A 15,886-nucleotide genomic window follows, 5' to 3' on the forward strand; every position below is an offset into this window, starting at 1 on the left:
AACGGGAGAGGCCACAACAGTGAGAGGCCCGCGTACCGCAAAAAAAACAAACAAAAAAAACAAATGAACAATTTTGCTTCTTTAATACTTAAATCTTTATAGAGATAAAGGAATTAATGAGGATTTGTGAGACATTTTTAAAGATGCTGTCCTTTCTACAGAATGTTGCGATTTAGGCTTAGTACAGTAAGATCTCTGTCATTACTTTGGCCACGTCAGCTGGTCCAGAGGGTTTTAAGACAGAACATCCCACATTCACTTGGACCTTCTGCACACCTGCCCCCTTTCTGGTGAGAGTCCAAGTGTCTGGCTGTGCTCTGGTCCCCTTCTCACCGCGTCCTTTCCACCCCACCCTCTTGTGCTCCCACCACGCCCAGCTGTGAAGTCCATAAAGAAGCAGCACCTGGTGGAGGTGCGGTCCATGGCCAACCCCCCTGCCGCCGTGAAGCTGGCGCTCGAGTCCATCTGCCTGCTGCTGGGGGAGAGCACGACGGACTGGAAGCAGATCCGCTCCATCATCATGAGGGAGAACTTCATCCCCACCATCGTGAACTTCTCTGCCGAGGAGATCAGGTGGGTGGCACCCGGTGGGGGAAGCCGTTCTGGTGGCATGAGGTTCTCGTGTTTGCTTGTGGCCTCGTGTCTCTGGCTTAGTGTACACAGAAGGTAATGTCAGCTCATCAGCTGCACAAACACCTTTCCAGGCCATTTCCACTCAAACTAGTCAGATTTCCTCTCCCCGTTCCTGACAGTAGTTCCCTGAGCCCTTTACCTCTGTGAGCCGAATACTCTTCCATCCCCACAAGCGGCTACGAGCACAGAGCTGGCCCTGAGCTTGTCTCCTGTCAGGGGACAGGGAAGGGGCGGGAGGGTGAGAGTCTTTCTCAGCAGCAGTGGCCTCGTCACCTGGGAACTAGGGTCGGGCCGGCTCATCCTTGGTGGTCGCTGGAGCAACAGGTGGGAGCTGGCTCTAGCCTTTACGTTTCGATTTCCTGAAAATTCTTTACTCTTTGCCCTGCACACGCTTAGAAGTACAATTCCTCTCTTGCAGTGACGCCATAAGGGAGAAGATGAAGAAGAACTACATGTCCAACCCTAGTTACAATTACGAAATCGTCAATCGGGCCTCCCTGGCCTGCGGGCCTATGGTTAAGTGGGCCATCGCACAGGTAATCAGCCTGGCTGGGAACGCCCTGTGCCAGGGGGCCTCGTGTCCGGGCCCTTTTGAAAACAGTCCATCTGCCCTCCGCAGCTCAACTACGCCGACATGTTAAAGCGAGTGGAGCCCCTGCGCAACGAGCTGCAGAAGCTGGAGGACGATGCCAAGGACAACCAGCAGAAGGCCAACGAGGTGGAACAGATGATCCGCGACCTAGAGGCCAGCATCGCCCGCTACAAGGAGGAGTACGCGGTCCTCATCTCGGAGGCCCAGGCCATCAAGGCGGACCTGGCTGCCGTCGAAGCCAAAGTAAGGCGGTCGTCGCGGGCGCTCTCTTTCCGCCGCTCCCCTGAAACGCTGCCTTGCGGTGTCCTTTGCCGTGCCGTGCTCGCTGGCCTCGCCGGGGGAAGCGCTGGAGTAACAGGCGACAACACGGGCTGCACGTACCGCGGTCATCCCGGGGGATGAGCTCTTTCACGTCCACGGGGGTCCTGGTGACCGTCTCTTGTGCGTTTACTAAGTGGCGTTAGGTGGACGCCAGCCGGGCACTCGGGAGCCGGGGAAGCCCTCTCCCCCGCCGCCAGCTCCAAACCCATTTGTTCTCCCGCCTTGGGCTTCATACGTGGCATCACCGAGGGCCCCTTGTCAGGGTCTCCCGTCCCCCTGCTTGTCCCTTCTGCTGTGGTCCCCGTCACTCTTGCCCATACTCCTCTGGGTCCTCAAAATAGGCGCTTTAGCCTCCTGCCTATGGCACTTCTTCCCTCCAGGTCAGCCTTCCCCTGGAGGTTCCTTCCACCTGCTTCCTGCCCGCATATCTGCTCACCCACGAGTCTCAAGGCTGACACTTAATTCTCTACACACATCTTATGCCCTCAGATTCTGAGGCTTGTGTCGCCCTCAGTTGTGGGTTTTCTGGGTCCCAACCTCCTTCGGGATCTGAACCATGAGTGTGCTTGTCTCTCCAGCCCTCCCAGACCCTGCCCACCATGGGCAGGAACAGATTTGCACTTCTCAGCATAAAGCCTGTTTGGTTTTCTTTTTAGGTAAACCGGAGCACCGCTCTTCTGAAGAGCTTGTCTGCTGAACGGGAACGGTGGGAAAAAACAAGTGAAACTTTCAAGAACCAGATGTCCACCATCGCCGGGGACTGTCTCCTGTCAGCTGCGTTTATTGCTTATGCGGGTTACTTTGACCAGCAGATGCGCCAGAACTTGTTTACCACCTGGTCCCATCACTTACAGCAAGCCAACATCCAGGTAACCGTCCGCAGGGAATTTCAAAAAGGTGGGAGCCAAAATGAGGGTCAGTAAGCTGTCACCATCTCCACTGGGAAGCCGTGCCTGTCTGCGTCCTGAAGAAAAGGATCCATACGTAACTGCTATCCCTCTCAGTTCCGCACAGATATCGCGAGGACGGAGTACCTGTCCAACGCTGACGAGCGTCTCCGCTGGCAGGCCAGCTCCCTACCTGCAGACGACCTGTGCACGGAGAATGCCATCATGCTGAAACGCTTCAATAGGTACATGCTTGTGCGCAGCAAGGGCACGGGTTAGAAGTCTCTGTGTGCAGTTCTCCCCTTTTCATTTTTTTTCAAAACACACCTTTAGAAGAGGTGAATAGGACATTGGGAGGGTCCGCGTGCTCACCTCTGATGGTGGGCTGTGCACGGTTCCCTTTTTCTTATGTTGTGACTATCCAAACTGTCCTACAATGAGTGGTTCTCGTGGAACCTTTTTTTTTTTTTAATTATTTATTTTTGGCTTCATGGGGTCTTCGTTGCTGCCCGCAGGCTTTCTCTAGTTGCAGTGAGCGGGGGCTACTCTTGGTTGCAGCGCGTGGGCTTCTCATTGCGGTGGCTTTTCTTGTTGCGGAGCACAGGCTGTAGGTGCACGGGCCTCAGTAGTTGTGGCATGCTGGCTCAGTAGCTGTGGTGCACAGGCTTAGATGCTCTGCGGCATGTGGGATCTTCCCGGACCAGGGCTCGAACCTGTGTCCCCTGCATTGGCAGGCAGATTCTTAACCACTGCGCCACCAGGGAAGCCTCATGTAACCTTTTGAAATTGATGAGCATGGCTGTGTATTGGGCAAAAATCAAAACAGACCCTCTCGGGAATTCCCTGGCAGTCCAGTGGTTGGGACTCGGTGCTTTCACTGCCAGGCGTGTGGGTTCGATCCCTGGTTGGGGAACTAAGATCCCCCAAGCCATGCAGTGCGGCCAAAAAACAAAAACAAAAAACAGACTGTCTCTTAAAATATTACAAGAATTGGAAGTGTTTAGCTAGAGAGAGAGTTAAGGGAAGCGGCTCCCTGATTTTGGTTTAAGGAGGGGGCCAGAGTAAGAGGAGGAACGGGCCTGCAGCCGAGGAGGCTCACAGTGCAGTTCAAGGACTGACCCTCCTCTGTGGCAGCTCCCAAACCCAGCCACCCTGGGTTTTCTTTCTCTTTCAAAGAACTGATTCCCAGCGTCCTGTTTAACCGCATCTGCACATCCTGGAACCTTTGAGCCCTTGCTGTATGCCACTGTCCCCAGGGCACAAAGCGGAACCAACCCTCAGGTCTCACAAGTGGCGCAGGGTCTCGCCAGGGGGCGCTGGCGGGAACGTCCATCTGTTGTGGCGTCTATGAGGGGTCTGTGCGGGGGGGGCTGCATTTGTCTTACGTGGAAATGCATGCTTCTGGGTGTCCCAAAGCCCAGCACTCGTGAAGAATGATGCATCTCAGAACGTTCACAGGACAGAGTGTGTCCTACCAGAGGCCCGGAAATGCCTCTGACGCCCCTCGTTGGGGCCAGTGAACAGGTCACCGTGTGTCCCCGCGGTGGGAGGCCGGGGGCCCTTGCAGACCTGGCCCTTCGTCCAGAGCCCGTGTGTGAGGGTGCTTCCGGCAGGCCACAGTGTGGGGTGGTGTGCTCCCCCGGGGACACACGTGTGTCTTAAACACATAAACCTCCTTTGTGTACACGGACCAGAAACCGGTGACCAGGGAGGAGGGGGAGGGGCGGTCCTCACCACTTGCCCTTCCGTAGCTTCTGAGTTTTGTACAATCACGTGTGTGTATTATGTTTTAAAATTTTTTTTGTTAAGCGGCTGTGTGACCCTGGACAAATGATGTTCGCCTCTCTGTGCCCCTTTTTCCTCCTTTGTGAAATGGACGTGAGGATAACACCTACCTTGTAGGGTTATCGTGAGCACTGAGTGAAGAGGGTCCTGGGCAGCGTAAACTCTTCGCAGCCGCCAGCTCGTGGGGCTGCAGCAGCAGTGGTGTTGATGCCTGCCCTGTGCAGTATGCTCGGACTTCTTAGAGAAGCATCTGTCTGTCCCAGAAAGAAAAGAAGCTTTAACTACAGCCCTTCTTAGCAGAGTCTGTGGTTTAGTTACCTCCCCATCATAGAAGTTCTTCAAAAAGATGATTTTAGTATCAAGCCTTAGGTCACGTTGGTCTCTGCTGATAAACCTGGAACCCACAGCTGAGTGTGGGACAGCCTTCCCGTCGTCTTGTCGGGCTCTGCCCGCCACGTCCTTGTGCTTCCTGTGGACCTCTAACCTACTTCTCTGGGGCCCGTCCTCAGGTATCCGCTGATCATCGACCCCTCAGGACAGGCCACAGAGTTCATCATGAATGAGTATAAGGACCGGAAGATCACACGGACCAGCTTCCTGGACGACGCCTTCAGGAAGAACCTGGAGAGTGCTCTGAGGTTCGGCAACCCCCTTCTGGTCCAGGTTCGTGTGCATCTCAGCTCTGCAGACCCTGCTTCCCAGAGGGAAGGCCTTTAGGGCTGCATTTAGGTTTTTGCAAATGCAGTTGATGTGAATCACATAATACGTGCTACTTTTTGAACTTTGCAAGACGTCATTTGATATGAAAGCAAGGTTAGGGGATTAACCGAAGGTCCAGTGGTTAGGACTCGGCACTTTCACTGCCGAGGGTCCGGGTTCAACATCTGGTCAGGGAACTAAGATCTCACAAGTCGAGCGGCGTGGCCAAAAAAAAAAAAAAAAAGGCAAAGCTAAAGCTCTGAGATAGATCTATAAAAAATCCAACAGAAGCAGTGTTTGCACTTAAAATTCTAGTTGGTCTAGATCGTCACCATCCACCGGGACAGTGACAGAAACGTTCTTTAGCCTGTGCTGAACTGCATGGCGGCCCCACCGTTGAGCACTTCACGGGCCAGCGTGACAAGGAACTGAACTTCTAATTTTGTTTAAGTAGCCACATGTGCCTAATGGCCACGTGTTGGGCAGCGTGGGTCCAAATAGCTGGGTGGCTTCTGGGGAGATGTATTTATCTGGAGTAGGATGTCAGTTATATGGGTGAAAATAAACACCGTAAAACTCTCCCTGTCAATAACACCTCACATATACATACGTAGGACGTGGAGAGCTATGATCCAGTTCTGAATCCGGTCTTGAACCGTGAAGTCCGGCGAACAGGGGGGAGAGTGCTGATCACCCTCGGTGACCAGGACATAGACCTGTCGCCATCCTTTGTCATCTTCCTGTCCACCCGGGATCCCACGGTAAGGGACGGGGCCCTCTTCCGTGAAGACGGGGCGGCGTTAGGTGAGGCCGCGGATGTGTAGCAAAGCTGCCTGGTCTGTCGCCCCTTTTGGCAGGTCGAGTTCCCACCTGATCTCTGTTCCCGGGTTACTTTCGTCAACTTCACCGTCACCCGTAGCAGTTTGCAGAGCCAGTGTCTCAATGAAGTTCTCAAGGCAGAAAGACCTGACGTGGATGAAAAGCGTTCCGATCTTCTTAAACTCCAAGGTATGTCTCTGGATCCATAGTTCTCGGCGCAGGTCGGGGGCCTGAACTTTCACAGGACGAGAGTGCACCAGGCTTGGGTCGGACGCATCACAGGGCGCTCCTTGGAAAGAACGTAAGTCCTGTAGTGAACTCTGGATGTTCTCATCATTTAAGGGGAATTTCAGCTGCGCTTACGTCAGCTAGAAAAGTCTCTGCTACAAGCTCTGAATGAGGTGAAAGGGCGCATTTTGGATGATGACACGATCATAACGACCCTGGAGAACCTCAAGAAAGAGGCCGCCGAGGTGACGAGGAAGGTCGAGGAGACAGACATTGTGATGCAGGAGGTGGAGACTGTGTCCCAGCAGTACCTGCCGCTGTCCACCGCCTGCAGCAGCATCTACTTCACCATGGAGTCACTGAAGCAGGTGAGCGGGGCCGCGCCCGGCCGGGGGCTCCCGCCCCGCGAGCACAGGCGCTAACAGCCGCCTCCGCCACTTCCAGATCCACTTCCTGTACCAGTACTCCCTGCAGTTCTTCCTGGACATCTACCACAACGTCCTGTACGAGAACCCGAACCTGAAGGGCGTCACCGACCACACGCAGCGCCTCTCCATCATCACCAAGGACCTCTTCCAGGTACGGCGCGCGCCCGGCCGTCCCGGGGTGCGTGCATGTGTGCGCGTGTGTGTAGTGGGGGGCTCGGGATTAGTTCTCCAGGATCGGCAGTGCTTCCTGCATTCGGCTCCAGGTGGCGTTTAACCGGGTCGCCCGAGGCATGCTGCACCAGGACCACATCACCTTCGCCATGCTGCTGGCGAGAATCAAACTGAAGGGCACCATCGGGTAAGTCAGCTGCCCCGCCTCACTTTCCACCAGAGAACGTCGTCATTTTGCAGCCTGCCTACTAGCATTTTCTGACGGGATGAGCTTTTTTTTCTTCTTAAAGCCATTGTTGCTCTTTTAGTGACAGTAGAATTGAATCTGAGAGACCCCAGCTGACTGTTGCCCCCTTCCCAGGGAGCCCACCTACGATGCCGAGTTCCAGCACTTCCTGAGGGGGAAGGAGATCGTCCTGAACGCTGGCTCGACGCCCAAGATCCAGGGTCTGACGGTGGAGCAGGCCGAGGCGGCCGTGCAGCTGAGCTGCCTGCCCGCGTTCAGGGATCTGATTGCGAAGGTCCAGGCCGACGAGGTGAGTGTCTTGTGAACGCTCCCGGGGGGAGGCTGGCCTTACTCCCAGGGAGCCGCGCGTGTCGTGTAACCCCCAGAACGTTGTGTGGTGTTTTCTCACGTCAGACATCTGACGCGTTGGTCCCAACCTCTCTGCCCAGAGGTGGGCTTTGCTCCATGGTGACATGTCCGCTGTTGTCCCCACAGCAATTTGGCATTTGGCTGGACAGCAGCTCCCCAGAGCAGACGGTGCCATACCTCTGGAGCGAGGAAAGCCCTGCAAGTAAGCCCCACGAGGCCTCCCCCGTTGTTTTCATTCTGGACCGGAGTGTAAAATTGGGCTTTGCTGCTCGAATGCAGGGACGCTCCCCAAAGATAAAAAGCCATTGATTCCTGAGATAAGTATTTCGGTGTTAAAACTTAGGAGACGGCTTAGGCGTAAGAAAGCGAAAAACTCCCAATTCCTGTTGCAACTCATGCTTAAAGACCAAAAGAGAAATAGATCAGGAGGTCCTTGCCTAACATTGGGGGGAAACCGGCTGGTTTCGAGCGTGTTACGCGAGGCTCTGGACCAGACAGGCCCCACGATGGGGAGGAAGAACAGGGTGATGTCCAGCGTGGCTGCAGCTCAGTCGTGGGCTGTAGGGTGTCCGTGATCTTAGACGTTCCTGAGAATCTTCAGGGTTCTCCACAGATGGGTACGAGGTAGTCAGTCATTTAGAATCAGTAAGCGCTCATCACCCACAGACCCAGGCATAGGTCTTGTCACAGCTCTTCCCAGAGGGCTCAGTGACAGCATGGAGGTGGTGGCAGTTCTCAGGCAGAGAGGACAGGGCGGGCATCGTGGTGTCTGGGGTGTTTGAGCTGAGCCTCGGACACTGAGTGTTTGCAGAGCGAGAGCTGGTGGCAGGAGCAGTCCAGGCGGGAGAACATCCTCTAAGTCTGTGCCGTCACCAACCCCCGGCCCTTCCCACGGCCTCGTTTCAGCTCCCATCGGGCAAGCCATCCACCGGCTGCTCTTGATTCAGGCCTTCCGCCCCGACCGCCTGCTGGCCATGGCTCACATATTTGTCTCCACAAACCTCGGGGACTCCTTCATGTCCATCATGGAGCAGCCGCTCGACCTGACCCACATCGTGGACACGGAGGTAGGCTCTGGCACCGCGGACTCTGAACCGGCCCGTTTTCACGAGCCCCTCCACAGGGCTCTCCTCCCTCGACAGGCGCACTGTCGGGTGGGATGCTCTCTCACCCGATTCCGACTTCCTGATCTGCAGGTAAAGCCAAACACCCCTGTCCTAATGTGCTCTGTGCCCGGTTACGATGCCAGCGGGCACGTGGAGGACCTCGCAGCTGAGCAGAACACACAGATCACGTCCATCGCCATTGGTAAGGGTGCTTGGTCAGTTCCCCGGGGGGCACCCCAGACTTCAAGGTGGGTGGGCGTTGAAGTCCAAGTCCGCGTGCTGACACTAAGCTTTCTGGTACCAGGCTCGGCAGAAGGCTTTAACCAAGCAGATAAGGCAATAAATACAGCCGTGAAGTCGGGCAGGTAGGCTTGTTTGGTTTTGCTTTACAAGGCCCGAGTGCCCAAGAACTCAGGCTGGAAAGGTGAGGTGTGGCTGTGGCCTTCTCCCTGCCCTGCAGGTGGGTGATGCTGAAGAACGTGCACCTGGCTCCGGGCTGGCTGATGCAGCTGGAGAAGAAGCTGCACTCCCTGCAGCCGCACGCCTGCTTCAGGCTCTTCCTCACCATGGAGATTAACCCCAAGGTGGGTGGCATGGAGGGTGCGAGGCGCTGGTTTGGCACTCTGTCTGTGTGCACGTGTGTGTGAGCTGAAGCACATGTGGAAGCCACGGTCACGGGTGCCATGTCTTGCTCAGGTGCCCGTGAACCTGCTGCGAGCGGGCCGCATCTTCGTGTTCGAGCCGCCGCCGGGCGTGAAGGCCAACATGCTGAGGACCTTCAGCAGCATCCCCGTGTCTCGGATATGCAAGGTGAGTGCGTGGCTCGGAGCCGAGCTAGGGTGTAGCGGCCGCGCAGACGTCCAGGCACCGAGAGGAGACCAGGGCCCGGCTCGCGGGCAGGAGAGCGTTGTGGCAGGAGCGGTGCATCAGTTCTGTGTTTCTTAAGTGCTGTTTCCTTTTGTGCCTTACTCCACCTTTTCTACCGTTTTTAGAAACTTCTCTCCTATGTAATTTTCTGTTGGCTAAATAACTTCCCTTAACAGCGTAGTTGGGAGCACACCTTTATTAATAGAAAAATTGGCGTAGTTTTCTCCTAACAATATTCGTGTTAATTACTAACATCACAGTGGTTCCAGTGTTAGTACGTGGAAAGCTCTTTTTAAGACTTCGATTCCGACAGGATCTGCACTGTTTTCTTAGATAGAAAGGGGGCTGCGTTCTGGTGATTCTCTCCTTGCTCACTTCCCCACCTAGTCCCCCAACGAGCGAGCCCGCTTGTACTTCCTGCTGGCCTGGTTCCACGCCGTCATCCAGGAACGCTTACGATACGCACCCCTCGGGTGGTCGAAGAAGTATGAATTCGGGGAGTCTGACCTGCGGTCGGCCTGCGACACGGTGGACACATGGCTGGACGACACGGCCAAGGCAAGTGTGGGCTGTGCTGTGAGAGGGGGACTCGTGTACGGGTGGCCGCCTGCTGTGAGCGTGGGGGAGGAGCCTCCACTCCCGTGACCAGCCTCTCCCCACCCCCCAGGGAAGGCAGAACATCTCGCCAGACAAGATCCCCTGGGCTGCGCTCAAGACCCTGATGGCCCAGTCCATCTACGGCGGGCGGGTGGACAACGAGTTTGACCAACGTCTGCTCAACACTTTCCTGGAGCGTCTGTTCACCACCAAGAGTTTCGACAGTGAATTTAAGCTGGCCTGCAAGGTCGACGGGCACAAAGACATCCAAATGCCAGACGGCATCAGGTGTGTGCCCACCCCTGGGACCCACAGGGGAGGCAGCGGGCGCTTCCGGCCCGCGTGTCACGGCACTAACAGCGCGCTGCTTTTCCAGGCGCGAGGAGTTCGTGCAGTGGGTGGAGCTGCTCCCGGACACGCAGACCCCCTCCTGGCTGGGCCTGCCCAACAACGCTGAGAAGGTCCTCCTCACCACCCAGGGTGGGTACCCAGCTGTCCTCCTCCCCCGGACCGCACCTCCCTTCCTCCACTCCCAGGGAGGCGGGGAAAACCATCTGCTCCCGCTGGTGTCTTTCCTGCAGTACAGGCTCCGTTCTGGGGAAAAGGCTCGATAGCTGCGTACGTGGAGTCGGGAAATTGCATTTAGGTTTTTGTCTTAGATTCAGAAGTAATTTCATTTTTTCTCCTGTTCAGTTTTTTTAAACTCTTGGCATATCTTTTAGTCTCTTTTTGGAATACACTTTTTTAGAACTTCAAGACTATTCAAGAAATCATCTAACCCAGTGGTTCTCAAAGTGTGGTCCCCAGACCAACAGCTTCAGCCTCCCCTGCAAATTTAGACATGCAGGTCCTCGGGCCCCACGGTGGGGAATCAGAACTGGGCTTGCTGGGGCCCGGCGTCTGTTTTGATAAGCCCCCCAGTCACTGAGACACTCAGGTTTGAGAACTGCTCATCTGAGCCAGGCTTCTCTTTATGGGAAACAGGCCCAGAGGATGGGTGATTTGCCCAAACTCACACCCTGGTTGATAGGACAGACCCCAACAGTTTACCTCCGGCCCGCGATTCAGCTCTGTAATGAGAAGCCATGGGGCCTTCTGACTGACCACGACCTCGAACGCGTGCCTCTCGCTGGGGGAGGCGGGGGGTGGCAGGCCCCACAGGTGACCAAACGGGAGGCCGGGCTGGCCAGCAGAGAAGCAGAGGAGGGCTTGAGGCCTGGGTCCTGGGCAGGTCTTGGCGGGGGGCGTGGGTGCTGGGCCTTGTCTCGTACGGCAGCGTGCACTGAGATCACTTAGCAAGTTAGCCCCATGCCGCCTCCTGGGACCGGCGCTGGGTCCTCCTCGACACTGTACTGAGTGTTATCCGAGCCCCGTGTCACACCAGAGCTGACGGTGCCCCAGGTGGTGTGGCCCACATGGAGGCCGTGAGGTATGGGCCACAGGGCCCTGGCTTGGGGAAGCTGAGCCCTGTCCTCCAGCCCAGCGTCCAGGTGACAGTGCCGCTCAGGAACTGGACTTGGAGCACCCCACTCAGGTCAGGGACCCGCAAGCAGAGGCAGAGTCCAGAGCCCGTGGGAGGCCGCCACGCGGCTCAGCGCAGTCCCAGCCGGAAGTGGTCACGCGTTAGCAGCCCAGGTGGCCTCCCCGCCTGGCGCCGGCGCGCCCCAGAGCCCACCCCAGCGACAGTGGATGCGCGAGCCTAGGAGAGGCCTCTGGGGTTTGCACTCGGCCACTGGAGCAGCCCCAGCAGTCGGGACGTGACCTGGTGGTGCTGTTTCTTCTATTGTTGCCGCCTTACCTTTCTGGTCAGGCCATCCTCCGTGCTTTAGGACAGGTGCCCGCGTGGTACCTTGCAGGGCGCACAGTTACACCTGTGTAAACGAGCGCGGTGTGCGGCCTTTACCCTCAAGTCCCTTTCCCTCTGCTCCTGCTGTGCACTCTTTCCCTGCGGCCCAGGCGTGGACATGATCAGTAAAATGCTGAAGATGCAGATGCTGGAGGACGAGGACGACCTGGCCTACGCAGAGACGGAGAAGAAGACAAGGCCGGATGCCACATCCGACGGGCGCCCCGCCTGGATGCGGACGCTGCACACCACCGCGTCCAACTGGCTGCACCTCATTCCTCAGACGCTGAGCCACCTCAAACGCACGGTGGAGAACATCAAGGTGCCTGGCCCTTCCCCCCGCCGAGTCCTTGGGCTTGGCGGGGGTCCTAGCAAGTGGGGCCGGGCGGGTCGAGTCGAGCTCAGTGTTGTCTCGGAGTGCACGCGCACCTGGGCCGGGCTGGAGGGAACACCCTAGGATGAAGGTGGTCTGTCTTCCACGAGGAGGTAAATGACTCCCAAGGAAGCAGCGGCAGCCGTTCTCCTTCTTTACAGAATTGTCCAGAGCTGCCTTCGGTCAGGCAGGCCCACAGCTTCACGCGAGGTCTAGTGCAGGGTCGAGCTGGGGTGACACTGTGAACAACACGGGGAGGGCTGTGAAACCGGGGCTCCCTGAGGCTGAGTTACTTCTGGTTCTGTTTTCTGCTGGAGGAAAGACCTCTTCCCAGACTCCCTCCCCCCTTCACTCTGGCCTTCCTTCCCAACACCTTTAGGATCCTCTGTTCAGATTCTTTGAGAGAGAGGTGAAGATGGGCGCTAAGTTACTCCAGGACGTCCGCCAGGACCTTGCTGATGTCGTGCAGGTGTGCGAGGGCAAGAAGAAGCAGACCAACTACCTGCGCACGCTCATCAACGAGCTGGTGAAAGGTGCGCCCGCGGCGCCGCTGGGGTGCGGGTGCTCCCGGGAGCCCCTCAGAGTGGCGGCAGGTCCCGGCCGGGCCTCGCCCAGACTTCCCTCGGGACAGCTCGATGCCCGCACCTGGGAGCAGACTTAGAAACGCCCCAGAATTTGTTGTCCTTTAATGCTGGTTCACTGAACACTGAACAGAATCTTTACTCACTTCCGCAGTCTTTAGGGAGGACTAGGGCCGGGGGAGAGCAGGGTGGGGTGCTGGAGTCCAAAGGCACAGGGACCCCCGGGGTTTCCATCGGCTCTGAGAGCCTCGACTGGCAGTACCGCCGAGCCGCCCATGGTGGGGTTTGTGGCTGTGGTGCCTCGGGGCGGTCGTGCTCCTCCAGACGCGTCCTGTGGGTCACCCGGATGGGCGCGGGGCAGGTGCGGCGGGGACGGTGGCCCGTGCAGGGTGTGAGGTGCACCGGGGAGGGGAAGCAGCAGAGCCTGCACACGGGGGCAGACCTGCCCGCACTCAGCTGGGCACCCACCTGCGCCGGGGGAACTGTCGGCACTGACGCCAGGGCTTCTTGCTTGCAGGAATTCTGCCCCGGAGCTGGTCCCACTACACGGTGCCCGCCGGCATGACCGTCATCCAGTGGGTCTCCGACTTCAGTGAGAGGATCAAACAGCTGCAGAACATCTCACTGGCGGCTGCCTCTGGTGGCGCCAAGGAGCTAAAGGTGGCGGCTGCTCCTGAGGAGCTGGGGGAGGATCCCCGGGGAGGGTCCCCGGGAGGGTCGGCAGCTGGCCCGGGTGCTGGCGCTCAGGGGCCCAGTGGGGCCGGCTCTCAGCTGGGGCTGCTTCTTCCCACAGAACATCCACGTGTGCCTGGGCGGCCTGTTTGTGCCCGAGGCGTACATCACTGCCACCAGGCAGTACGTGGCCCAGGCCAACAGCTGGTCCTTGGAGGAGCTCTGCCTGGAGGTGAACGTCACCACCTCGCAAAGCACCACGCTGGACGCCTGCAGCTTTGGGGTCACGGGTGAGTGGGGGCCGCTCCGGCCGGCTGGGCCTCTCTTCTCCCTCAGGTTCCCCTCCCCTGTCCCCGGGCCTGCAGCTCGGCCATCGCCCCCTCGCAGGCCGCCTGCTGGTGGTTCCCACGCGCACGTGTTAAGTTGGAGCCCAGGCCCGTGGCCGCGCAGCTCGTGCTCCCCTCGGGGGTCCTGACCGCCCGCCCCCCCCGACAGGGTTGAAGCTCCAGGGGGCCACGTGCAGCAACAACAAGCTCTCGCTCTCCAACGCCATCTCCACCGTCCTCCCCCTGACGCAGCTGCGCTGGGTCAAGCAGACAAACGCAGAGAAAAAGGCTAACGTGGTGAGTGGCTCCTTCCCGTCCTCTGGGGTCAGGGAGACTCTGAGGACGCCCACCGGGCGCCGGGGCGACGTCCCCGCCCCCTTCCGGCCGCGAGTGCCTGCGTCACAGGAGGACCCGCTCCTTCCCTCTCGCGGGAAGCCCCTGCTCCAGAGCCCCCTCTCCTCGCAGGTGACCCTCCCCGTCTACCTGAACTTCACCCGCGCAGACCTCATCTTCACCGTGGACTTTGAAATCGCGACCAAGGAGGACCCGCGCAGCTTCTACGAGCGCGGCGTCGCCGTTCTCTGCACCGAGTGAGACTCGCCTTTTCTAGCGCCCCTTCCTGTAACAGTAAAATTAATATTTAACGTTTATTCATCATTAGGATGTGTGGAAGGTACGGACTTAACAAAGGAAAGTCGTTGGTGTGAGGCTGGAAGAAGCCGAAAGAAGCCAGACGGCTGGGAGGCGGAAACGGGAGGGATACAGGGACGTGGTTTTGAGGGCCGAAGCGTGGCTTGTTTTATGAAATAAACACTAAGCATGAGCCGGCTCCGGCCTCTTGTCTCAGCTCCGGCTCCTGTGGGCACCCTGGACCCTTCACAACACAGAGGCAGCCCCGTTCCTAGGAGAGCGCTGGCGCTCCCGGGGCGTGGGGCTGGTGCCATGTCCCGTGTCCCGTCACCGGGAACCCGTGGCCCAGGTGGACACCCTCGTCCCGCCTCCTCTCTGGCACCTTGGTTCCCACGACCCTAGGGTGGCGGGTGGAAGAGATGGGCGTGCTGTCCTGCGAAGCAGGTTTCTGGCCTGTGCGGGGCCTCGCGAGAGCTCCTGGGGCGCCGGGGCGCCGGCGCAGGCGTCAGCGCAGGCCCCGCCGTGACCCCGGCCGTCCTGCCGCGGGCTGCCTGTGAGCCAAGCTCGGCCCCAGCGCCGTGACGGCCTGAGGCCCGACTGGACGCCCTGGCCCTGCCCACACCCTCCCAGCCCCAGCGGCCTCCACGGAGCGGCCTGGGGCCTCAGAGCCAGAGCCGCCTCCCACTCAGCTCCGGACGGGCCCTCTGGGGTCCCTGGGTGGCCTGAGGAAGTCCAGAGCAGTATCGGACTGAAGGTTGGGGCCCATTTTACATGTTCTCTGAAGCAATAAATAAGGCTTTTTAGCTTTTCTTCAGTCACCGGGAGTATTTAACGGTGCCGCAGGCTCTTGCCCAAGCACTGCTAATGCTGGGGAGAGCCCCGGGAGGCCCACCGTGGGTGCCTGGCCCCGTCTGACCCTTCCTCGCCACCCCTACCCCATTTACGGGGAAGGGTCTTGAGCACAGGTGCTGGGTGGTGCCAGGCAGGGATTCCAGGGCACAGGGGAAGGAATGCCATCCTAGAAACCCTGAAGGCCTAGAGCAGGGGGAACGCAGGGCAGGGCAAGGCAGGGCAGGAGCCACTCCCACTGCCCGACCCTCATCCCCGTGTGTCCTGGGGGTGGGGGCAGGGCACTGCAGGCCCAGGACTGAGGCTCCCCGTTGGGGTTCCCCATGGACCCCACAAGGAGTACCCGGAGCCCCTACTTCCTGCCCCCCAGCCTCACCCCCGAAGAGGGACCCCACATCAGACCACCCCTCACCTGCCATCAGGGGTTCAGGCTAGACAGTGGGCAGAGCTGGCAGAAAGGGGGACCAGGAGCTTCCCTGGTGGCGCAGTGGTTAAGAATCCACCTGCCAACGCAGGGGACATGGAGTCCATCCCTGCTCCGGGAAGATCCCACATGCCGCAGAGCAACTAAGCCCATGTGCCACAACTACTGAGCCTGCACTCTAGAGCCCACAACTACTGAGCCCACGTGCCACAACTACTGAAGCCCGCGCGCCTAGAGGCTGTGCTCTGCAACAAGAGAAGCCACTGCAATGAGAAGCCCGCGCACCACAAGGAAGAGTAGCCTCCACTTGCCGCAACTAGAGAAAGCCCGCGCGCAGCAACGAAGACCTGATGCAGCCAAAGAAATAATAAAACAAACCAAAAAAAAAAAGGCTCAGTGAGACAGAAAAAGGAACAAGCCTCCGCCACCCGTTCTTTCAGATGTTACCCCATCAGGA

At 58.3% G+C, this 15,886-nt stretch overlaps 1 protein-coding gene across 1 annotated transcript in view; it reads left to right on the forward strand.

Moving 5' to 3' along the window:
- DYNC1H1 (dynein cytoplasmic 1 heavy chain 1) overlaps positions 1–14,347 on the forward strand; it is a 67,058-nt gene extending 52,711 nt beyond the window's left edge. The window contains exons 52-78 of the mRNA XM_079698837.1: positions 378–573; positions 1,052–1,169; positions 1,253–1,468; positions 2,203–2,415; positions 2,551–2,678; positions 4,728–4,881; positions 5,532–5,678; positions 5,775–5,925; positions 6,079–6,332; positions 6,409–6,543; positions 6,656–6,750; positions 6,925–7,099; positions 7,285–7,360; positions 8,065–8,225; positions 8,355–8,466; positions 8,569–8,629; positions 8,725–8,848; positions 8,961–9,074; positions 9,519–9,689; positions 9,799–10,016; positions 10,105–10,208; positions 11,685–11,896; positions 12,327–12,480; positions 13,046–13,188; positions 13,322–13,490; positions 13,696–13,823; positions 13,992–14,347. Of these exons, the coding sequence (XP_079554963.1) occupies positions 378–573; positions 1,052–1,169; positions 1,253–1,468; positions 2,203–2,415; positions 2,551–2,678; positions 4,728–4,881; positions 5,532–5,678; positions 5,775–5,925; positions 6,079–6,332; positions 6,409–6,543; positions 6,656–6,750; positions 6,925–7,099; positions 7,285–7,360; positions 8,065–8,225; positions 8,355–8,466; positions 8,569–8,629; positions 8,725–8,848; positions 8,961–9,074; positions 9,519–9,689; positions 9,799–10,016; positions 10,105–10,208; positions 11,685–11,896; positions 12,327–12,480; positions 13,046–13,188; positions 13,322–13,490; positions 13,696–13,823; positions 13,992–14,120 (4,058 nt within the window). The 3' untranslated portion in view covers positions 14,121–14,347. The remainder of the gene's footprint in view (positions 1–377; positions 574–1,051; positions 1,170–1,252; positions 1,469–2,202; positions 2,416–2,550; positions 2,679–4,727; positions 4,882–5,531; positions 5,679–5,774; positions 5,926–6,078; positions 6,333–6,408; positions 6,544–6,655; positions 6,751–6,924; positions 7,100–7,284; positions 7,361–8,064; positions 8,226–8,354; positions 8,467–8,568; positions 8,630–8,724; positions 8,849–8,960; positions 9,075–9,518; positions 9,690–9,798; positions 10,017–10,104; positions 10,209–11,684; positions 11,897–12,326; positions 12,481–13,045; positions 13,189–13,321; positions 13,491–13,695; positions 13,824–13,991) is intronic.
- The last annotated feature ends 1,539 nt before the right edge of the window (positions 14,348–15,886 follow it).

Source organism: Hyperoodon ampullatus (assembly GCF_949752795.1).
Source record: "Hyperoodon ampullatus genome assembly, chromosome: 3".
Classification (NCBI taxonomy): Eukaryota; Metazoa; Chordata; class Mammalia; order Artiodactyla; family Ziphiidae; genus Hyperoodon; species Hyperoodon ampullatus.